The 26,047-nt window shown below is 28.4% G+C and overlaps 1 protein-coding gene across 2 annotated transcripts in view; it reads right to left on the bottom strand.

Annotated features, from left to right (window-relative positions):
• Positions 1–1,411: 1,411 nt before the first annotated feature.
• LOC142220531 (uncharacterized) overlaps positions 1,412–26,047 on the bottom strand; it is a 34,076-nt gene continuing 9,440 nt past the window's right edge. The window contains exons 2-6 of one of the 2 annotated variants that reach the window (XM_075289713.1): positions 12,300–12,708; positions 12,146–12,231; positions 6,553–6,636; positions 5,562–5,812; positions 1,412–2,126 (exon numbers count right to left, since the gene is read on the bottom strand). In XM_075289713.1, coding sequence (XP_075145828.1) covers positions 1,997–2,126; positions 5,562–5,812; positions 6,553–6,636; positions 12,146–12,231; positions 12,300–12,702 — 954 coding nt within the window. In that variant the 5' untranslated portion in view covers positions 12,703–12,708 and the 3' untranslated portion in view covers positions 1,412–1,996. The remainder of the gene's footprint in view (positions 2,127–5,561; positions 5,813–6,552; positions 6,637–12,145; positions 12,232–12,299; positions 12,709–26,047) is intronic. The other variant, XM_075289715.1, reaches the window with a different exon arrangement.

The following is a 26,047-nucleotide window of genomic DNA, read 5'->3' as shown; positions in this document are numbered from 1 at the left end:
TTGGTCCACATCGGTCTATAATTATATATAGCCCCATATAAACCGATCCCCAGATTTGGCTTGCGGAGGCTCTTAGAGGAGCCAAATTCATCCGATCCAGTTTAAATTTGAAACGTGGTGCTAGTATGTGGTCTCTAACAAACACGCAAGAATTGGTTCATATCGGTGCATAATTATATATAGCCCCCATATTAATCGATCCCCAGATTTGACCTCCGTAACCTCTTGGAGGAGCAATATTCATCCGATTCGGTTGAAATTTGGTACGTGATGTTAGTATATGGCCGCTAATAACCGTGCCAAAATTGATCCATATCGGTCTATAATTATATATAGCCGATCCCCAATCACACAAAAATTGGTCCATATCGGTTCATAATCATGGTTGCCACACGAAAAAAATAGAAAATTTTGTCAAAATTTTATTTCTATTGAAAATTATGTCAAAATTTTATTCCTATAGAAAATGTAAAATTTTATTTCTGTAGAAAATTTTGGCAAAATTTCATTTCTATTGAAAATTTTGTCAAAATTTTATTTCTGTAGAGAATGTTGTCAAAATTTTTAATCTAGATTTTACTTCTATAGAAAACTGCTGTCAAAATTTTATTTCTACAGAAAATTTTGTCAAACTTACTACGGAATCAATGGTGGAGTGTACATAAGTTTCGGCCTGGCCGAACTTACGGCCTTATATACTTGTTTTAATCTGTTGTAATTAAAGATAATATTTGTTTTAAAACTTTCCATTCAACTCACTTCCAAATATTTTGCGTGAATTGGGTTTGAATTTAACTTCAAGGCCCCCTGTTCTGAACCAAAAACAGTCATTGTCTTCATCCATAAAATTGAATACGTTAGTAAATATTTTTTAATTCACTAATTTCTAAAATTGAAATTTATTACTTTCTTTGAAACATATGTTGAATTCATGTTGAAACTCGTCTTTAGTCTCAAAATGATATGGCTGTGCATTTGAAATATTCTCATGCAGTCCTTGCTATATTGTTAGAATTAAACTTGAACTTAGCAAATACAAGAACCTACATGTGACCTAGAATATAAAATGCTTTGAATTCAAATAAGTTTAAAATAATAATTTGTTTATAATATGAGTTGCATTTGTTGTAAAGACATCGCAGACACTACTAATTGTATTTGAGTTTATGTTTTAGATTATAGAGCTTTTCACCTCTATGGAAACGGGTAGACTTCAATATTTATGATTTATTCATATGCAGCGGTTATACTAAAGTGGAGAATATAAATAAACGAAATTCAACTTTCCTTAAAATTCTCTTATTTGGGAACCTAGTTTATCCTTCAAAGACATTTTAGAATTTGAAGGTGCCAGCCCCTTGGGAAATAATTGGCCTTCAAGTAAAATTCTTATATAAAATTCAAATTTAATTTCAAATGCTTTTCATGTATTTTAAATTTATTTCGGAATATCGATTTTATAGAAAATTATAAATTATTATTTATTCGCCTAAATGGATTCTGCTTTTTGTTAGATACTACAACATTTATTTCGTTAGACTTAACATTAAAAAAGGGTTTTATTTTTAATCATATTTCAGAGATAAGAATATTTACGTTTCGTATGTGTTACGTTTTTTTCTGACACATTATACTAATCAGTACATACATATTCTTCTTACATATCTAATAAATACTTAGAAGTAAGGAAATAATTTAAATAAATTAAATAATACAATAAGTAATCGTTTATCGTATTTCTTATTAATAATAAAAATACGAAAGAAAATAAATTAAATAGAAATTCCCAATGACACATGAAAATTTGAAAAGTGTTTGAATACGAAATCGTTCGGAATTCAAATAATTTTCAAATGTATGCATTTATTGGGTTAATTATATAAATAAATTAAAAATAAATAAATAAATACAGTGAAAATTTAAACCAGTCCTAAAGTTCAAATAGTTTAGCGGGTATGAGTAGAAGATTCCTGGGTATTTTTAGGTGTCAAACGACTTAAACTTCATTGCACTCCAAATACAGTTGCGAACAATCGAAACCGGAACGCCCTCTGCGGCCAGCATCATACATTTGTTCGAAATTACCTCCGCCATTGGTGCGGTCCAATAAGTAGCTGGTGGCATAGCTATATGGGATAAAATAAATTGTATAAATTAATGAGTTATATATAGCCAGCAAAATTCTTATAGACATTTGAGAAAAAGAAACCAATGGAAATAATATTCTCTATAAGTCTTTAAGATCTAAGTCTTGAATTGTGGAACCCAAGAACTGATGTCCTTAATGCAATACCACATTTATTGCCTTGGATATAAAGTGAAAAATCTCTGATGCCAAAGTCAATGGGATACAATAGTCGTGAAACCACTTTAAGGAAGCCTACTGTGGTGGATGGTTTACGGAACAACAACCGGAAATTATACAAATAAAATTTTGACAAAATTTTCTATTGAAATAAAATTTTGACAATTTTTTTTTTATATAAATAAAATTTTGACAAAATTTTTTATAGAAATAAAATTTTGACAAAATTTTCTATAGAAGTAAAATTTTGACAAAACTTTCTATATATTAAAATTTTTGACAAAATTTTCTATAGAAATAAACCTTTGACAAAAGTGTCTATAGAAATAAAATTTTGGCACAATTTTTTATAGACAAAAACAATTTTAGAAATAAAATTTTGACAAAATTTTCTATAGAAATAAAAATTTGACACAATTTACAAAATTTTTTATAGCAATAAAATTTTGACAAAATTTTCTACAGAAATAAAATTTTGACAACATTTTCTATAGGAATAACATTTTGATAAAATTTTTTATAGACAAAAAAACAATTGACAAACTTTTTTATAAACATAAAATTTTGACAAAATTATCTATAGATAAAAATGTTGACAAAATTTTCTATAGAAATTAAATTTTGACACAATGTTTTGTAGACAAAAAAAAAATTACAAAATTTTCCTTAGTAATAAAATTTCGATAAAATTTTCTATAGAAATGAAATGTTGGTAACATTTTCTATATAAACAAAAATTTAATAAGATATTCTATTGAAATAAAATTTTGACAAAATTTTCTATAGAAATAAAATTTTGACACAATTTTTTTAGACAAAAAAATTAACAAATCTTCTTTAGACATAAAATTTTGATAAAATTTTCTATAGAAATAAAATTTTGATAAAATTTTCTATAGAAATAAAATTTTGATAAAATTTTCTATAGAAATGAAATATTGTTAAAATTTTCTATAGAAATAAAATTTTGACAAAATATTCTATAGAAATAAAATTTTGATAAAATTTTCTATAGAAATGAAATATTGTTAAAATTTTCTATAGAATTAAAATTTTGACAAAATATTCTATAGAAATAAAATTTTGACAATATTTTATATAGAAATAAAATTTTGACAAAATTTTGATAAAATTTTCTATAGAAATGAAATTTTGTTAAAATTTTCTATAGAAATAAAATTTTGACAAAATTTTCTATTGAAAAAAAATTGACAAGATTTTCTATAGATATAGAATTTTGACAACATTTTCTATAGAAATAGAATTTTGATAAAATTTTATATAAAAATAAAATTTTGACAAAAAAAAAATTTTCAAAAATTTCTATAGAAATAAAATTTTGACAAAATTTTTATGGTAACAAAATTGTGCAAAATTTTCTATGACAATAAAATTTTGACAAAATTTTCTATAGAAATAAAATTCTGACAAAATTTTCTATAGAAATAAAATGTTGACAAAATTTTCTATAGAAATTAAATGTTGACAAAATTTTCTATAGAAATTAAATTTTGACACAATGTTTTATAGACAAAAAAAATTGACAAAATTTTCCTTAGGAATAAAATCTCGATAAAATTGACTATAGAAATAAAATTTCGATAAAATTGACTATAGAAATAAAATTTTGATAAAATTGACTATAGAAATAAAATTTGGACAAAATTTTCTACAGAAATAAAATTTGACAAAATTTTCTACAGAAATAAAATTTTGACACAATTTTTTTAGACAAAAAATTTAACAAAATCTTCTTTAGAAATAAAATGTTGATAAAATTTTCCACAGAATTTTGACAAAATTTATATTAAAAAAATTTAACAAAATCTTCTTTAGAAATAAAATTTTGATAAAATTTTCCACAGAAATAAAATTTTGATAAAATTTTCTATAGAAATGAAATTTTGTTAAAATTTTCCATAGAAATAAAATTTTGACAAAATTTTCTATAGAAATAAAATTTTGACAATATTTGCTAACTATAGAAATAAAATTTTATATAGAAATAAAATTTGACAAAATTGTCTATATAAATAAAATTCTTACAAAATTTCCTATAGAAATAAAATTTTGACAAAATTTTTTTTGAAATCAAATTTTGCAGAATAAGATTCTTTTGTTTGGTAGTTTGTTGGAATTTTTTTTTCCAAATTTTGGTAGATTATGTTGAGCTCGACATAGTCTTAAACCTGCTGTTGTGCAGTTCAGTCCAACTATCTTATATCACTTTCATAATCATTCCAAAATCTTCTTAAGAAATAAAATTTTAATAAAATTTTCTATACAAATAAAGTTTTGATAAAATTTTTTATAAAAATAAAATTTTGATTAAATTTTCTATAAAAAGAAAATTTTAACAAAATTTTCTAAACAAATAAAATGTTGACAACATTTTCTACAGAAATAAAATTTTGCCAAATTTTTCTACAGAAATAAAATTTTGACAATATTTTCTAAAGAAATAAAATTTTGACAAAATTTCTTATAGAAGTAAAATGTTGACAAAATTTTCTATAGAAATAAAATATGAACATTTTTTTTTTTGTTTTTTTGAGAAATAAAATTTTGCAGAATAAGATTCTTTTGTTTGGTAGTTTGTTGGTAAATTTTTTTCCAAATTTCGGTAGATTATGTTGAGCTCGACATAGTCTTAAACCTGCTGTTGTGCAGTTCAGCCCAAATATCTTATATCACTCTCATAATCATTCCAATCATCTTGAGTCCTGCATTATTGCCTTACAGCAAACAGTCCTTTGATATTTCTCTTTAGCGTTACCACTATAATTTCCATAGTCTTTTTGTCACCACAAATTCTCTTTGACGCCATCAAGTCGCAAGAACCTTAACAACAGTAATAAAATTTAAACACAATTTCATTTAAATTTCAACATTCACAGCCAATCAATAACATATATAGCCAATATCTACATTATATAAAATTGGAAAAAAATATTAAGTCATTTATGAAATTCAGACCTCCTCTCCATGGTAAAATTGTTAACCAATTTAATCACTTAAGTTTCTGTTAAATCCTTATTTTGGGTATATATATATTTTTTTTAATCATAATTGCATGGCTTTCGTTCGATGTTGTTAAAAAGTTTTCCTCTTCCCCTTTTCAGCAAATTAAATTTCCTCCCCATTACAGATTAAAAATCACTACTGGAGACAGGCAATCAAGACACACTTGTTTCGGTTTTACTCTCTTTACCCCCCCCTCCACTCGTTCACATACAAATCAAATTAAAATACTTACGATCCCAATTGGCAGAAAATGCTGGTGCCTCCGATTTCCCGAGTACATTCTGTATTAGCCTCGCACATATAACGTTGCAAGCACTTGTCATCTGAGTTGCGGTAGGTGCGTACGTAACCCTTCAACATGGAAATACTGGCAACAGCAGCATCACTGACAGAATCACGTTTACCCAAGGAGCGAGCAGACAGCGACCGGTGAGAGAATGAAGTCTTCAGGGCATCCAATAGATTCATAACAATTTGTATAAACTAAAAAGAAAATTTTCAAACAAAAGGAGAAAAAAAGGCCCGAAAGAAGGATGCCATCATTTCAAGTACATTTACGCAAAAACAAAACAAAAAAGGAGAATGTCACACTCCACTACACTCCATAGGCCAACTAGCTCAAGCAGGCAATGACTGAACTAATTAACATATTGATGCTTGTCTGGTTCACTCCCTCGCTTGTTGGCTGATAAGCTGCTCTATGGTCGCATAGTGGATGATGGTCTATTGAAGGGGAAGGGGGGGTTGGTTGGTTAACAGAAAGATAATCAAATGTAAATTTCTAAAGTGTTTGTTGTGGCGGGGGTGTTAGTGGAAAATGAAAGAATAAAAACAAAAAATAAATTCAAAGAAAGCTATTGAGGAAAAGCATTTGGTGAATGAAGATAGAGAAATGGAAATGTACAGTAAAGCTTATAACTACATGTTAAATTTTATTACTTTAAAAATAACACTGAAAGAAAATAAATAGCAAATATAGATCAAGAACATTGGTAGAATCTCATTTAGCATCGAAGCCAAATTTTAAAAAAATAACAATATTGGAACTTTTTTTCAATTTTGTTTTAAATTATAATAATCATAATATATAATTTTTTTGTTTATTTTATCTTATTTTTCTTTCAGTGCTATTTGTTTTGTTTCGATTTTATGTGGTTACTATTTGATGAAAAACTTTCTTAAGTTTTATTTTTTGTATATCTATAGATATTTTTATTCGTTACCTCTCCAGCTTGTTTGGCCATTGAGTTGACTTGTTCTGGATCTTTTGTACCAAGTACCGATGATAACACAGCCGCCAAGATGCCCTGTTTATTATTTTAATTTTTTTGCAAGCATTGTAACCACCATTTTTTTTTTCATTTTTTTATTGTATAGCATAAATCCAACCATAACCACATTAACCAGTAGTATTGTTTTAAAAAATTGTATTTTCAGTTTAAACATGAGTATGTATGTTTGTATGTTCAATAAAAGAAGCAAAAATACATTTTTGTTTTTTTTTTTTGGTATTATTGTCAATACAGCAATATCAACAACATGAAAATAAACGGAAAACATTTTTTTTTTGTTTTTTTTTTTTTTGGAAAAAAAGAAATAAAAATAGAATTTTTTAATTTAATAATATATGTGTGTGGATATTTTTATTTATATAGTAAATATAATATCATAGACTATGTATAGCAAAAACATATGTGCTTCCCAAAATGCTTCTTTACTATCAACATCCAGCTATCTTTAAGAAATTGTTGAATATCCTTGTCTATGGAGCTTTAGACTGTCTGAGTGAATGAATAATTGAAAGAGACACATACATATATGAATATGGGAATTTGTGAAATTGTCTATGTGTCTGTGGGTGATATAAATGTGTCAACATCTTCAGTTTTGTTGAAATTAAATCTTTATGTGGATTATTTCAATTTAAAATTCAAATAGCTTAAGTGCGAAAAAAGTTTCGTAATTGATTTATGAAGATTCATTTAAAGGATTTTTTATATGGAAATGTTTTCACAAATGACATTTATTTGTATATGCTTAACTAAAACAGAATATGGTATAAAAAAATAGAGTGCATATTTTTGCAATCAGAAAGAAAAATGTAGACCAGGATGTGTGATTGGTGGATGGTTCGATGGTAAATTCGATACATCATAATACCAACCGATGTATGTCGATGAAAGCAAATTGGTTTATAGATCTAACAAAACACTAAGTTAAAAATTTTGACCATTATCCGGCAAATTTTTAGCAGACAATTATTGAGCTATGATTCTTTGCCTTCTGCCGGGTCAATTTCGAAGATAGCTTATACGAATACATTTACCGGCTCCCGTATAAATATATCTCTTAATTTTACTCCTTGATGGAGACTGATGGAAATGAAATATTTCTCAATTTTACCCTGTGGTGGAAACCTTGTTCCGATTTGAGCAGCATTCTGTATATGGTGTGTCTTAGATCAGTTCCGGAAAGCGAATATTTTTTTATAATTTAGTTGCAACGGGCTCCAAGGTAAGATTTTTGAATTTGTAGACTTTATGAATAAAAAGCAAATCAAGGTCGCTACGAAGCTGAATGACAACTGTAGCTAGCGCCATTGTGATAGATTCAATGTGCTACATAAGGATCACACACGCAGTGAAGGTGGAAGCCTGGCTTTCATATTACACCGTTAAGTGCAGTATAGACCTATCACGCCTGTGCCAGACACTAGTGGACCCTACATGGAAAGGAGGGTAGCAGTCAACACTGGAGCTGTCGAAATAGAGTTACACAATGTATACATGTCGCCAGTTGGTAGCTGTACTCTAGGTCCACACCTTGAGTGGCTGTTATGTGGGCATAACCGATTGATTGAGAAGACCATGACTTTTGGCATTATCTCATAGAGGGATAGCTTTGGCGGAGTTAATCCATGACTCCACATTTTGCACATTTTGCACGTTGAACAAAGAGAGCACCCACGAGGATTATGGGTGATTACCGTAGATCGTTGGACATTTCCTAAGCGTCGTCTGATAAATGACGTGTCGTTATTTCACTGGGATCAAATCATTGACCAACCCTCCGATTTCCCTGAGTAATGCTGGTGACAATTCTGAGTGTTTCAAAGCTTCTCTAAGAGGTTTCACTGCAATGTGGAACGCCGTTCGGACTCGGTCATAAAAGGGAGGCCCCTTGTTATTGAGCTTAACATAGAATCGGGCAGTAGTCAGTGATAAGACAGAAGTTCACCACTGAGGTATCACAATGTCAATATACCTAACCTATGCTAAACCTCCGATTTCATAAACTCCGAACACCGGACGTTTATCTACCAAAGGAAAGCCAATTGGAAAGGCTTCAGAGAATACACAGACCGTCGCTGCAGTAATCTTCCGTAGTTCGCCAGATATTTTCTTAGCATCGATAAATGTCGTGTTCTGGCAACCCGTCATTTCACTGGAATCAGACCAGATTTCATAACCTCTGAACGCCGGATTAGGAATGCTTCAGAGAATACAAATATTTCCGCTTTATCTTCCGTTCCCCTCCGACACTCAGAGATGGAATATGGTCCAGAGGGTAGAGGTGTACACGTGACACGAAATTGGTGCCTTTGGAACAACATCCAATTTTTTTTTTGCTGGGTTACTTCAAAGCATACAGGGGAGGAACGGACGGAGGGATTTCAAAAATATTTATCCTAAATTTTATGAAACAAATTGACAAATAAATTTTTAAATATAATTTGTTTATATTAAAGAAATTTGTTCTTTCACACATTATGTGGGAATTTTTTTCAGTGTAGTATTAATAACAATTGTTAAAAATTTATATATTTTTTCTCAAGAGTATGTCTCTTTTAAAAATATTCAACGGAATGTGAAGATATCATGACGGGATTTGGGATTTCAAAGTATTGAATTCCGGGATCTCGGGATTTTTTCAGCAACCCGAAGGTTTTTTAATGCCATATGGAACTTTTATCATTGCTTTTTATTTCATGTGGGACGAATTCCATTTCACTGAAAGAAATTTCCAATTTATAAATTAAAAATTCTAGAAAGCCACTTAACCAACTGGTAGTATATATTCGGGATCCCGAAAAATACCGGGATTCAAAATAAAAAACCCTTTCCCGAAAATCCCGGAATTACGGGATATACTGAATGGAGGTGTGCACGTGACACGAAAGTGTGCGTGAGCGTGACTAACAAACCAAAATGTCGTGCGTGAGCGTGAGTCACGAAAATAATATCTTCGTGAGTGTGCGTGAATAACGAACTACGCTCACGAAAATAATCCCGCTCACCAACATAAAACGCTCAAGAGTTACATTCATTTACAATTTTAGTGACACCTACGATGTTAAGAGTTTAATAACGCTCTCGATTTTAATCGTGTTTTAATCGATTTTAATCAGACACGCCCCTCAGGCAAATTACACATAAAATTATTCGTGATTCACAACATTTTTCGTGAGTCACAATATTTTTCGTGAGTCATGATATTTTTCGTGAGTCACGACATTTTTGTGCGTGAGTACGAATTTTCTTTCCGTTCGTGAGACCTACCAAACAAAATCGTGCGTGAGTAGGATTTTTCCGTCATGAGTGTGCGTGAGTAAAATATTACTCACGTGCACACCTCTACCAGAGGGTCTTCCGGGGCTTCATGATTGCAGCAGCCGCTCGCTACATACCCATTGGTCGAATTGCCCAAGTGAGACCCCACTTCCCAGTAGACGATAGTGATGAAGGCCGTCGTGCTTACTCTGCTGATCCCAGAATCAGGGAACTGAATCTAGACGTTAGTAAGGTAGTCGACGGGCACAAGCGGATGATAGGGTTGGAGCACCTGAAGAAATGTAACCTATGCACCGGAACAGGTAAGTTGTGGTCAACAGTGAGAGTCCTCTCGAATTCCGCCACAAAGGAGTGATGGGATTATATTCACCTTTGGTGGTGACTGATCCGAAGAGGTGTGCGAGATTTTTCAACCGACATTTTGTAAAGCATCCAGAAAGTGATAAAACGAAAAGGATAACCATTCGGCTAATTTGTGGTCTTCATTGAAAAGCCGAAATTACCAATGCCATCAGCAGCGGGATTCAAGGCGCTGGGCCACGACAGAATCTCTGTGCTAATTGTGAAGCATATTGGAATACTGGGAGTTGATTACATGACTAGACTCCTCAATTTGTCCTTGGAATCGCTCATTATATCCGATGTCGGGAAAATGGGTAGAGTGATTCCACTACTAAAACTAGGCAAACAATGAAGCAACTGGAAATACTGGGAGTTGAGTAATTGACTAGACCCGTAAATTTATCATTTTACCCGATGTCTTGAAAATGGGTAGGGTTATTCTACTACTGAAACCAGACAAAGACTCGAGTAAGGGTGATCTACATACAGTTTTCCCTTCTCTCACCATTAGCCAAGACAAGGAGACACTACTCCTCCCCATCCGTGTAGAAACATTTCCAGCTGTCATTCATCATAATGGATTCCATAAAGTGCATAGCACCACGACAGCTTTGCATGCTATTTCAACATATATAAATAGAGGGCTCAATCAGGCTTTAACCTTAACCACCCCGTGTTGTAGAAGATTGTCATAAAGCTATGGTCGAAAATTCAGGTACATCTGACTCGTTTTTTTCCACCTTGTATTGTATTAAGGCTTTAAGCGAATTCTAAAAAATTGAGGAAGAACAATATGGGCCGGTAAAACAATTTTTAATTTAGGAAAGTAAATTGTACATTAAACTCAAAAAGGATTTGAATGCTGCGTACGGTGACTCTTCTCGGATAAATTTGACAAAGTGAAATCTTCAATTGGCAGAGCGCCGATTGAAAGTGAGACACCAGACTTTTCAAAAAATTGTATAGACTTTAACCGATTCGCATTGAAGATCAAGAAATATACAAACGTGCTCCGAAAAATTTGCAGATAGTCCAATCAGCCGGAAAGGTATTCTGGTATTCACAAGGTGTATACGACTACGTTTATATATCGAATTTTTAGTCTATTCGACGTTAAATGAAAGAAATGTAGCCTATGTTACATGGCAAATAAAAATGTAATCTTTCACAATGATAACGTATCACTATAAAATAATCTCGCATCACTTTGACCCTGGTACCGGTATAGTTGGTCGAATTGCGGACCCCTCCAATGAATAATCTATGTTGACTAGTAAGACTTTTATTGTCCAAGTTTAAAATCAAAACCACAACTCGTCGTCAGACAATGTGAATATCGGATGATATTAACATTTGACTTTTATTCCTCTGGCAATTATAAAAATTGGTCCACAATTAGGTAGAGTTATTTCAGGCTTACTAAGGCTGTTTATACCATAGTTATGTTATATCTCAATTCCTATTCTATGTTGAATTGAATGACAAGACACCTTCTTTTTATAGCCGAGACCAAACGGCATTTCACTTTATGGTGAAACCACCTAGAGAAATGTTTTCTGTCACTTGCATTAATGAGAGGGGACTACGGAATAATTTACTGCTGTTCGGCTGAAACTGGGATTAAACCCATTACCCTTTGTATGCAAAGCAGACATGATAACAATTGCACCACGGTGGCTCTCATCAGTTTATCTTATTTCACAAAATAGTTTTTCTTCAAATCTTATAACTTCTAGTGAAACTTAAAGTAGCATTTTGAAGCACATATGGAAGTTAGTTTACCAAAAAGATATATATACAACCAATATATAAAGAATATGGTGCACACTACTTAGAATTTTGAGAAAAAAGCGTCAAAAAGAAATAAAACATAATTTTTTCTAAAATAAATAAATTAATTTACCTGCATAGGGGAGCCACCATTATCGACCTTATCGATACCATCACTGGGAGCACCACCACCCAATAAAGTGTTGATGATTTTCAAACCTGGCAAAAAATATGAAAACAAAAATTAAATACCAAGTTTTCTACGATTCTAAAAATTTTCAACAAACCCATTGAAATAACATTAGCCCATGGAGAACCACCAAAGCCAATATTGTCCACATCATCTGACTTTGTAGGAGAATTAGCACCACCATTGAAGAACATAGTCAATACTGTGGACAACATATTTGACCATGAGAAACCGTTGGGAGCTTCTTGTATTTGATTTGTTTCAATGTCATCTTCAACAGCATCTAGAGCAACTTTTTTAGAGGCATTTGGTTTTACAGCATATTTACGAGCCTCCTCGGCAGCTGGATTATATACAGGTGATTGTAACTGTTGTGATCTACTGGTCAAGAGACGTCTGTGGGCAATTTCACTTTGGGGATAAGCATATGTCAGCAATATACAATTTGTGGCCACTATGGCCAAAACGAAGTAGGCATTCATTCTGCTTTGTTGGATCATGACTGTCTGAAATGATTGAGAAGAGAGGAAATAAATATTAAAGTTTGTTGCTTAAATCTTTTCCATGGTAGGTCAAGCAAGTTTGTTGCCTAAGTCTTTTGTTTTAAAGGTAATAATTATCTTTCACCATAGCCATTGAAAATTAAATTAATCAAATCTATATTCTTTTCATCTTTAATTAGCTTCAGTTTTGCATTTGCATGCTATTTAAGTTTAAACAGAACAAAAAAAAAAGATACTCTCAGTCATTCTTTGTGATCTTTTTGGTCTAAGCCACTAAGAAAAATTTTTGCACAAGTAATTTTCAATAGCATTTCTTGTTTTATATAATACCGTTGTAGCAACAATAATTTAGTAGCTTTTTTCTGCTCCTCTTTTCTACTTTCATTTGCCTTGCTAAGAAAATTTCATTGGTTGTATTATCACATGGTAAGTTAGCCAAACACTTGCCTCACACTAGAATCCAATCCTCTATGGTCCCATATAAAAGCAACTGTATTTAGAGGCAATTGCACATTGAACTTGGATATAAAACAAAATAAAATAAAAATTCTTTGAAGCAACGCGCAAATATGTAACCTGCTTAAAATGAATAGAATCATCAAAGTCATGTTGTCTAATTTTTCTTCTGGTTTCGTGAGAGCACTTCTTCTTTTCGACGCTTACTAGACTGGTTTGTTTTGATACGAACTACTGATGCAGCTCAATTTTTTTGTGCTTCATTTAAACATGCTTGTGTGACACAATTTACATTTTATTAGCCTGTAGTCTTGACCACACTTGTTTAAATGTCGGCCAAATGCAAGATATTTCAATTATTAAAACCATGTAAATTTAGAAAGCCGTTTCTTATGGTTGTGGAAAAATGTGGAAGAACCCAGATTTATATGGAGATGGAGTAATTTTTTGTTTGGTGTTTTTTTTTTGGACCTGTTAAGCATACAATTTTGGGTGGGAAATGGGGAAATTCGTTTCTTAAATGGGTTAAATTTTGGAGATATGTAAATCAAATCCATGACAGGAATTCTTGAGGTATTTGATTATTTGAAATTACTTATTGGAAACGATATAAATATGTTTGCAGTACTCATTAATTTTTCAGGCATATTTACTGTATAATTATTTTTATTAGATTATGGTGATTTTGATATGGTTGCTGATATCAGATACACAATTTCCAAGAAAATAAAGTGGTCTGGTACCGTAAATGGATCAATATAAATTATCGTATTTATTTATGTGTACAAAAAAGATCTTAATTTCAGATCTGATGCCAAATTTAAGGCAATGTCGGTCCTATGTTTAATAAATAAAATAATTATATACCCATCACAATATGAGCAGATACCAACAGTCTCCAGTATATGTATATAAGTAAAGAAAGTTCAAAGTCGGACGGGGCTCATTGTATTCCCATATACATGAATTTGAATCTGAATCGATACTAAATTGTATATACATCTACAAAATCTATGTACTTAAAATTTAAATTAAAATTAAAAATTTAAATCTAAAGTTATGGAACGAAACACATTTTTAGTAAAAAAACAAATCAGGAAAGTCTGTAGTCGGGCGGGGCCGACTATAATATACTCTGCACAACTTTGTATTTAGATCTACATTTCGATAAAATCTCAAATCCTTCAAATTTAATGAGTGCTTTATATAAAGGTTTATGTTCCCATTAACCAATATTTAAAACTGACCGGATGTGGACAATATATTTATAATTTTTTAGGCAATTTAGCTAAAACAAATGTATGATTCATCAGTCGCTATATATATATTGGAGGTATAGGAAAATTTGAGTGATTTTTACGAGTTTTCGACTTAGAAGTGAGTATCAGTTAGCATCAGTAAGAAATAAAATATTGAGAAATTTTGCTATAGAAACAAAATTTGGAGAAAATTGTCTATATAAATAAAATTTGGAGAAAATTGTCTATAGAAATAAAATATTGACAAAATTTTCTATAGAAATAAAATTTTGACAAAATTCTTTGTAGAAATAAAATGTTGACAAAATTTTCTATAGAAATAAAATTTTTAAAAACTTTTCTATAGAAATAAAATTTTGACAAAATTTTCTATAGAAATAAATTTTTGACAAAATTTTCTATAGAAATAAATTTTTGACAAAATTTTCTATAGAAATAATATCTTGACAAAATTTTCTATAGAAATAAAATTTTGACAACATTTTCTATAGCAATAAAATTTTGACAAAATTTTCTATAGAAATAAAATTTTAACAAAATTTTCTATAGAAATAAAATTTTAACAAAATTTTCTATAGAAATAAAATTTTGACAAAATTTTCTATAAAATAAAATTTTAACAAAATTTTCTATAGAAATAAAATTTTAACAAAATTTTCTATAGAAATAAAATTTTGACAAAATTTTTTATAGACAAAAAAAAATTGACAAAATTTTTTATAGAAATACATTTTGAAAAAAAAAAAATTCTGCCAATATCCACATATGTATATAGATAGGGATATGGTCTCAAAATAAAATTAAAAAAATAAAATCTATTGTTCGAAATATTTCAAATAACTTGTTATGGTAGTGGGCATTAAAATGGATCGATTCAGCCCATCTGCTGACGTAGTCTAACATTCTATGAAACATAAAATGATCTTCGTAATTGGAAGTTGCTTTTAATTTACAGTCATACCGTACATTGATCGAGTGAATAAGGCAATGGAAACTAATTTGCGTAAAATTTGTTTAATTACAACAATGTGAAGTGTTTTAAAAAAATTTAATTTAGCCGGTATCGGAGTCGAGCTAAATTTTTGCGACTCTGACTCCAGAAAAATCTTCAGACTCCGACTCCACATCCCTGGTCAGTACAAGGATTTCTTGCCGAATGCGGTTTTTTAGCATAAAAGACGCTTTTCCCTGATAGAAAATATTTCTCCTTGACAAAAAGTAGATATGAGGATTGCCTTTTATATTTCGAGATTAGAAAACAAAAACAAATATTAATCATCGAAAACGGCTTAATTGTTTTTCATCATATATTCCCATTAAGATTTATATACATTTGCATGCGTTTGAAACAATTTTGGCACTCTAATTAAAGTATCTCTTAAAACATGCATCCTGAACGCATCAAACGTTGACGTAGAAGGAATACACGGCGGATGACCGACCAAATCGATGTTCTGAACTCAAAACTGCAGTTGTTTGAGCTGATGTTTGAGACTGCGCATTGATGTGGTGAAGTGTGAAACATCATCGGTGGTTGGTTTTCCTGATTTCTTAGAAGACAACTGGCAAACAAACCCAGCAAAAAAATTTGGAAGTGCTTCCAAAGGCACAACTTTAAAATCAATTCCAGAAGATGCACTCCCATTGATGTTCTTTATTTTAATTACCCAGGAAGTTCTTTTGATTAAATTTTTATATCTTGGTTTTTTCATACTTTTCATGGGTAATTTTAACTTTTCTTGTTTCAAATAGGTTAAAAACATGGTAAAAAATCATAAAATGGTACAAATCATTTAAATTTTGTCGAAAAAATGCTAAATCCAATCTGAAAAAATTGTGAGTTTTTGAAAATATTTGAGGTCAAACGTTTCCGACAGGCGTTACAATCCATTAAAAATTAAAAAGAATTATAAAAATTATTTATTTGACAAAATATCACAGAATTTTTTAATTTACATCCAAAACATTCAATTCGGATCACACCTAAAGAAGTGATGCGAATTCAGTGCAACGGCTGTTGAAATGGAGGACTTCCGTCCTATGATAAGCCCATGTTAATTCATCGCTTCTGCGTCAATTTTGCACCACTTCCGGATCCAAAAAGAACATTTTCATTACTTTTTTGCCGACGCTTTTTTGCTGGGAAATGGTTCTGTACCATTCAAAATTGACTGATCTGCATTGTTTTGGTGGTAAGATTGTGACATATCCGGTTTTCCAAAAAAAAAAAAAAAAAAAAAAAAAAAAACAGACGATCATTTCCTTGTAAGTGCTTCGTGCGAGAGCAACTTTTGTTGGATTTTAATCAGAGCTGTGCAATAGAGAAAACTAATGAGAGCAGTGATGCTTCACTAGCTCTAATAAGAATTTTTTTGTATGGTAATTGTCTTATGTATCATGTACCCCGCAAAAAAATTTGGAAGTTCTTCCAAAGGCACAACTTTAAAAGCACTTGCAAAAGATGTTCTTTATTTTAACTACACAGGAAGTTCTTTTAATTCAATTATTTATAACTCGATTTTTCTTATTTTTAATACGAAAATTAAATTTTTTGATTGAAAAAGGTTAAAAACAGAGTAAGCATTAATAAAATGTTACCAATTATGACATTTTGTCGAAAAAAAATCTAAATCCATTCAATAAATTTTTCAAAATATTTTAATTCAAACGTTTCAGAAAATCATTCGAATGTATTAAAAATCATAAAAAATATATAAAAATTATTTATTTAGCAAAATATCGCAAATTCACATCCAAAACAATGAATTCGGTTAAAACCTTAAGAAGTGATGCAAATTCAGTGCAACGGCTGTTGAAATGGTGGACATCCGTCCTATGCCAAGCCCATGTTGAATTCATTGCTTCTTCGCCAATTTTGCACTAATTCCGCTTCCAAAAATAACATTTTCACTACTTTTTTGGCGACGCTTTTTTTGCTGGATACCTCTGAGGAAGCTAGTCAGCGAAAATTGCGAAATTTTTGGATGAATTATGAATAAATAAAAACTAAAACAAAAAGATGTCAAGCTTGAACTAAAAATGAGAAAAAATGTTATACAAATTAAGTACACAATTTTTCTAAATATGAAAATAGTTCAAATTAAGTACACAATTTTTTTAAATATAAATATAGTTTTTTAATTAAATAAATATAGTTCATTTTTTTCCTAAAATAGGTGTAGTTTGCTGAAAATGTTTTCATAAATTTCTCAAACGATTAAATTTTACTTAAATTGTGTCTGTCTAGAGTTTCATATGGCGCTACGTTCATTTTAACAATTTTTAATACCAACTTTTTCTTCCAAAATATTAAATTTTATTAAACAACAAACAAATTTTATTTTTATCCAATTTAACAAAAATTATGAACTAATTTTCTAATATAAACCTAAACCTATTTCATGGTGGGTTCACTTTTTTATGGATGTAGGAGATTCAACTCAAAAATTGATATCTTTGCATAAAAGGAAATTCTATAAAACTGTGACAAATTGTCCGTTAAAATTGGAAAAAAAATGCTGAAACTGTGTTCATAAGTTTCTCAAACGATTAAATTTTACTTAAAATATTCTGTGTAGAACTTCAAATAGCTCTACTGAGACAAATTGTCCATTAAAATTGGAAAAAATTCTTCAAAACTATTGAAATAGTCAAGAAATTCGATGCTCTTTTTTTAAATAAATATAAAGCCAAAACCTATTCAGAAACATTGTATAATTTATACCTGTAACCGAATTCGAAAAATTTGGCCGTAGACTCCATTAAATATCCATCCATCATCATTTGAATTCTACCTCGTAAGTTCGAATAATCAATCGGCACAGTTCACACTTCATGCTAAATTTCATTTTATATATTTTGTGAAATCATTTATAAATAACTGAAGTCATTAATTTTCGCATTATCAAAAACAAAAATAATATATATTTCACATAAACAAACGATGCTTGTTTTTTTATTTAATATTGCGTGATCTTTCTATAGAGAGTCATCGTAATTGTATTATAGCATATTAAATATCATGTTTGTTTCTTAAGTCTTTCGTTTTAACAGCACAACCATAGCACAATTAAGTACCTTCCCATGGCCAAAAGCCTAAAGACATTGGTAAACATGTTTAACAAAATACAAACATAACCAATAAAAATTTCTTTTTCTTATGAAAGAAGATCGAAATAAAAACTTTCGTAAAATTTTTTTGTTTTATTTTTTTTTCTTCTCAATATTACTCATTTTTAAACTCTCACTTTCAACGGAAATTTTGATATAGAAAAAGAAAACAACGTAAAAAATCATAATAAAAAAATACAAACAAGTTACAAAACGAACTTGGTAACTAATTAAATTCATTAAAGACCACTTTTGTTAATGTAACTTCATTGACGTTGCCTTCATTCACAAAAGAAGATAAGATATAAATACCTCATTGAGATAAGATGGGCTCTAAATGAAAGAGAAATGCTAAGGAAAATCAAACCAAAAAAAAAAAGCAAAAGCAAAAATCACATCACTTCATTTGCTATCATCCATGCTGAAGAAGCCTCTTCTCTGCGAAACAACAATAGCGGGTGAGGCAGATAATAAGCAACCAGCCAGCCAGCCATTTAGTTAACCATGATACAAAGCTATGCCATCATCGTATTTACGATACAGATGAATAAATTTGTATGACTAATTTAGGGTTAATGAAATCTCAAAGTGGCAGTCCAAGGAATTCTCAAGAAATTATAGTGAAATTTTTGAAACTAAAAGTGAAACAAATGTAAATTGCCTTAATGATTAATGATTGAGTGTGGTCACTGGGATTTTGTAGAGGACAAAACTTAAAGAGAATAAATAAAAGAAAAGCAAAATTCAAAAAAAAATTAAATTAATATCAATTTCACTTTCTTTGAGGCTTAATATGGTAATAAAAAGAAATTCCAAAACATGATTAAAGAAATTCAAAAAAAAAAGATTAAGTTAGCAATGGAAGTCAACTTTTCCATAACCTAGATCAACTTTTTTCAATAATAAATTCATTCAAACCCAAAATTCCCAAATTAAAATTTTATATTGGAATATTTACAATTTTATATTTTTATTGGTCAAAGATCATACCATACTCTATTATGGTCATTTAGATTTTGTAGAGGATAATCACTAAAAAATAACTTCAAAATTTTTTAAGTTATTATAAATTTCTTTGAGGCTTAATTTGTCAATAAAAAGAAATTCAAAAACAACATTAAGGTAGCAGTAGCATATTTGTTGTAAGGCAAATTTTCTATAAACTAGATCAATGTTTTATTTACAAATTAAAAAAAAAAGAAAAAAAAACCCGAAAATTCCCTAATTAAAATTTTATGTGGGAATATATACAATTTTATATTTTTATTGGTCAAAGACCTATGGACTTTATTGCTATCTCTAATAAATTCATTTGTATTTAGTTGACAGTTTTTTATTGACGTGCTTTGAAAATTATTGTTAATTTTATGTAGTTTTTTGTTTCTTTATTGGTTGAAAACACATTAACTATACGCATGTGCCACATAGTTTTTTATGTCGTGGTTATACGCTGGCGGCATTTTAAATCGATTCCTTGTGATGCAACTTTGTTAGTTGTTTTTTTTTTTTTTTTGTCACTTAGTATTGTAACATCAAACATTTCGTTTGGCAGTTGCAATTTTTAATCGTAATACCGTTTATTACGTTGAACTTAGTTTTAGATATTACATTGAAATTTTATATAAATATAATGAACATATATTCATAATAACTCAGAAAATTGTAAACTACTGAAAGCAGGATAAATTTCTAGAGAGATCCACTATTTTCGAGAATATGTTACATTTATACCATTTACAAGGAAGAAAATTTTAGATAAATTTTTATATGTGATCACGTGAATTTGTTATGAAATTTTTGATTATTTTAAATTTATTTTAGATGGACCAAAAAACAAATACTTTTCCCCGAGCCGAAAATTGAGATCTTATGTCTCACTTCTATGTCAAATTCACCTGAACACGATTTTATGACTACCGACTAAAATGAAAATTATTAACAACGATATAATCGGACAATTCTGACTCGAGATATAATTTATTTAGTGAAAAAAGAGCGAAAAACTAAAAATAACAGGATATTTCAAAAACTGTTCCATAAAAAAATTTTTAGCATTTTTTTCGAATTCAGCAGATTAAAATATATAAACAAAGTCACCTCCCATCAAATGTACATTTTCAGTGTAAACTAGTGTAATCTACCAAAATTTGGAGAAAATTCTACCACAAAACTACCAAACAAAAAAAATTTATTGAATTTTATTGCTATAGAATATGTTGTCAAAATTTTATTTCTATAGCAAATATTCTCAAAATTTTATTTCTATAGAAAATTTTCTTAAAATAAAATTTTTCTTAAAATAAAATTTAAAAATATACAGGAATTTTTTTAAAAATTTTATGTTTATAGAAAATGTTGTCAAAATTGTATTTCCATAGAAAATGTTGTCAAAATTATATTTCCATAGAAAATGTTGTCAAAATTTTATTTCTATAGAAAATTTTGTTAAAATTTTATTTCTATAGAAAATTTTGTCAAACTTTTATTTCTAAAGAAAATGTTGTCAAAATTTTATTTCAATAGAAAATTTTGTCAAAATTATATTTCTATAGAAAATTTGGTTAAAATTTTATTTCTATAAAAAATTTTGTCAAAATTTTATTTCTATAAAAAATTTTGTCAAAATTTTATTTCTATAAAAAATTTTGTCTAAATTTTATTTTGTTATAGAAAATTTTGTCAAAAATTTTTTTCTATCGAAAATATAGAATATAGAAAAATTTTATTTCTAGAGAAAATTTTATTTCTATAGCAAATATTCTCAAAATTTTATTTCTATAGAAAATTTTCTTAAAATTTTATTTATACAGGAAATTTTTTAAAAATTTTATTTTTATAGAAATTGTTTTCAAAATTATATTTCTATAGAAAATGTTGTCAAAATTTTATTTCTATGGAAAATTTTGTTAAAATTTTATTTCTATAGAAAATTTTGTCAAAATTTTATTTCTAAAGAAAATTTTATTTCTATAGCAAATATTCTCAAAATTTTATTTCTATAGAAAATTTTCTTAATATTTTATTTATACAGGAAATTTTTTAAAAATTTTATTTTTATAGAAAATGTTGTCAAAATTATATTTCTATAGAAAGTGTTGTCAAAATTTTATTTCTATGGAAAATTTTGTTAAAATTTTATTTCGATAGAAAATTTTTTCAAAATTTTATTTCTATAGAAAATTTGGTCAAAATTTTATTTCTATAGAAAATTTGGTTAAATTTTTTTTTTCTATAGAAAATGTTGTTAAAATTTTATTTCTATAGAAAATTTTGTCAAAATTTTATTTCTATAAAAAATTTTGTCAAAATTTTATTTTGTTATAGAAAATTTTGTCAAAATATTATTTCTATAGAAAATCTTTTAAAAATTTTATTTCTATGGAAAATTTTGTCAAAAATGTTTTTGTATAGAAAGTTTCAAACGTTTTTACTATAGAAAATTTTGTCAAAATTTTATTTCTATCGAATTTTTTTCAAATTTTTTTTCTATTATAGAAAATTTTGTCAATTTATTTTCTATAGCAATTTTGTCAAAAATTTTGTTTCTACAGAAAATTTTCTCAAAATTTTATTTCTATAGAAACTGTTGTCAAAATTTTATTTCTATAAAAATTTTTGTCAAAATTTTATTTTATTATGAAAATTTTATCACTTTTTTTCTATAGAAAATTTTGTCAAAAGTTTTTTCTACAGAAAATTTTGTCAAAATATTATTTCTATAGAAAATTTTCTCAAAATTTTAGTTCTATAGAAAATTTTGTCAAAATTTTATTTCTATAGAAAATTTTGTCAAAATTTTATTTCTATAGAAAATTTTCTCAAAATTTTGTTTCCATAGAAAATTTTGTCAAAATTTTGTTTCCATAGAAAATTTTATCAAAATATTATTTCTATAGAAAATCTTTTCAAATATTTATTTCTATAGAAAATTTTGTAAAATTTTATTTCTACACACAATTTGGTAAAAATTTTATTTCTATGGAAAATTTTGTCAAAATTCTATTTCTATAAAAAACTAAGAATATTTCTATAAAAAATAGAAAATTTTGCCAAAATTTAATTTCTATAGAAAATTTTGTCAAAAATTTATTTCTATATAAAGTTTTGTCAAAATTTTATTTTATTATCGAAAATTTTGTCAATATTTTATTTTTTTTATAGAAAATTGTGTCAAAATGTGTTTTCTATAGAAAATTTTGTAATTTTTTTTGTCTATGGAAAAATTTTTCAAAATTTTATTTCTATAGAAAATTTTCTCAAAATTGTTTTCTCTAGAAAGTTTTATCAAAATTTTATTGCTATTACAAAATTTGTGAAATGCCTCTTATTTGGAGAGAAATATTGTGCAAAATCTACTAAAATATCAAGTATTCTACCAATCTACCAAACAGTATAAAATCTACAAATCCCCCAGATTTGACTTGCGGACACGGTTGCCACTCAAGCCAAAAATAATCTACCAAAATTTGGAGAAAACTCTAACGAAAAACCACAAAAAAAAAAAATATAGAATTTTATTGTTATTGTCAAAATTTTATTTCTATAAAAATTTTTCTCAAAGTTTATTTCTATAGAAAATTTTCTCAAAATGTTATTTCTACAGAAAATTTTCTCAAAATTTTATTTCTATAGAAAATTTTGTCAAAATTTTATTTCTATAGAAAATTTTCTCAAAATTTAATTTTATAGTAAATTTTGTCAAAATTTTATTTTTATAGTAAATTTTGTCAACATTTTATTTCTATAGAAAATTTTGTCCAAATTTTATTTCTATAGAAAATATTGTCAAAATTTTATTTTATTATAGAAAATTTTATCAATTTTTTTCTATAGAAAATTTTGTCAAAAGTTTTTTCTACAGAAAATTTTGTCAAAATTTAATTTCTATAGAAAATCTTGTCAAAATTTTATTTCTATAGAAAATTTTGTCAAAATTTTATTTCTATATAAAATTTTCTCAAAATTTTATTTTTATAGAAAAAAAAAACTTTCTCCCAATAACTTTATCCCAATTTTCCGCCCGACAAGCAAAGGAACATTCTCGCTGATTTTAATTGAAGTTCCTTGTGCAACACCATCATAAAACATAAGCCTTGCACTTAATAGAGCAATCACTTGAATTACACGTTTCACCACTTTGATGGGCGCTCTTCGGTTATGGAATGATTTCAACAACCTATAGAGACATGTTCACAATAATAAAAAAAAATAGGAAATCCCTTTTGGCTTCGGTTATGTTCAATTATTTTTGTTGTCTTTTGCTTCTGCCATTACCTGTACACAAGCATCTGTGTAGCTTTAGTTGATTTTCGTTATGTTCGTATTTCTTAGCAATTGTTTTTATTTTGATTTTTTGGGATTTCGTTTGCAATAATTTTGAATATCGGGGGGATTAAGAAATCCTTAAATTGTGATATGGTCGATATATCTACAGCAGAAGAATATCTCACTCAATCCATCAATTGCTCAAAAAAAGCTCGGTTCGATTTTCTATTTGTTACTTTATGTTCATATAGGGCGATTCCTTAATTTGTTTTCTATTTGGAAATTCTGATTTTATTCGCTTGAAATAAGAAATTTTGCCAAAATTGCTTTTCAAATCACCAAATGCCATCCCTAACAATTGCTGAATGAATTTCAGTTTAAAATTTTTCTTTGATGTTGCTGTTGTAGTTGCATTTGGTTGTGCTATTTCTCTTACTACAAATCGTGACTTTCATTCATATCTTCATAGTCATCGTCGTTGTATCTGACAAATATAATTGTGTGGTGGTGTCGGTGTTATGGCCTTTTTAGTATTTTGGATTTTTCGTATTTCAGTTTATTCCTCTGTATCTACGATTTACTCGCATTTTCTATTGGCTTATCGTCTTGGATTTGATGGAGAAAGTTTGTTGTTTTTTGTTGTTATGGTACATGTACCTGATACTCGTATATGTTAATACTATAGTATAGGTGTCATTGTACTTTATATGTTTCCATATTGTTTTTGCAAAACGACAGTTTATTGCATGTCCAGTCCAGTTAAATTCTCAATTTTTTCAATTGTTCTAATGTTAACCAAGATTTTAGAAATTTTATCATTTATAATGAAAAAATTCAGAGAATGGAATTACATATGGTATTGGATGATATAAATCTCTGTAACTATTGAAATTGGTGATGAATTGCTAACAAGTACAAATAAGTACATAATAGGGACTGACATCCGAAAGTCGAGTTTTCGAGTTCTTAAAAATTTGAAAAAATTGTTTTTCGAACTTTCGACTTTTGCAGAAGTAACATATGCTGAAAATAACTTTGTTCTTAAACTGATGCTAAAACTAACTTACACTGAAAAGTTTACTTGGATCCAAAGATTTTGACCAAAATCATTAAGAGAAGATTTTGGTATTGATTCCGAGCCAAAGATGCGGCTTCTTTAAAATAAAGACATTTTTACGGACCTCCCTAGCTTTAAACCTAGAATCAATGAAATTAAAATTGGATACAGATCTCATTCATCGAGTTTTTATTTTCTTTTTGCGATATATTAATAAAGGTATTTATGTACAAACAAATTCCAATTTCAAAATTCAAATTATGTCAGGTACTTCAAAGTAAAAACAGTTTTCTTAATGCTAAAAAAAACTTTAAACCAAAGATGCAAGTCCTTAAAATAAGTCTTAGCCTATATTTGAAGCGCTTTTATCTTAAATTTAAAAATTCAATATGTCAGTTGTATTAAAGACGATTTCTTTAAATTAAAAATGTTTTTCTTTATTTTAAGGAAAATTTGCCTTACTTCAAAGATCTAAAACTTCAGCAGACAGACGCAAAATTTCAAGATTTGTGTCCTATATTTAATGAAAAAAATTGAAGCTAGGATTATAAACTTTCTTTTAATTAAAATGTCACTGTTTTAAAGAATATTGTATAGCCCCCATATAGACCGATCTCCCGATTTTACTTCTTGGGCTTATAAAAATCGTAGTTTTTATCGAATTTGCCTGAAATTGTAAATATATAGGTGTCCTAAGATACAAAGAGGTGTGCCAAAAATGATGAGTATCTATCCATATTTTGGTATAGCCCCCATATAGACCGATCACCCGATTTTACTTCTTGGGCTTCTAGAATCCGTAGTTTTTATCCAATTTCATTATTTCTTTAAATTTGTAAATTTTACTACAAATGCGACCATCTTGAATTTCGTATGACAGTAAAGACATTCATGAAATTTTGAACTCTAATTTTTTCCTTCACACTACAAAATTTTCGGCCATGCCGAAGCTTATGTACCCTCCACCATGGATTGCGTAGAAACTCCTACTGAAGACTGTCATCCACAATCTAATTACTTGGGTTGCGGTAAAACTTGCCGATGGTAAGGTATCTTAAAACTTCCTAACACCGTCTTCTAAATTCCAAGGTAGTCCATACATGGTATATATTAAACTAAAAGAGGCCGATTATATACGTATATAATTAAGTTTGACAAAATTTTCTATAGAAATAAAATTTTGACAATATGAAAT

Source organism: Haematobia irritans, chromosome 1, assembly GCF_050003625.1.
Source record: "Haematobia irritans isolate KBUSLIRL chromosome 1, ASM5000362v1, whole genome shotgun sequence".
Lineage (NCBI taxonomy): Eukaryota > Metazoa > Arthropoda > Insecta > Diptera > Muscidae > Haematobia > Haematobia irritans.
Note: the sequence above shows the minus strand (reverse complement) of the source record. Positions and strands in the feature narration are given on the sequence as shown.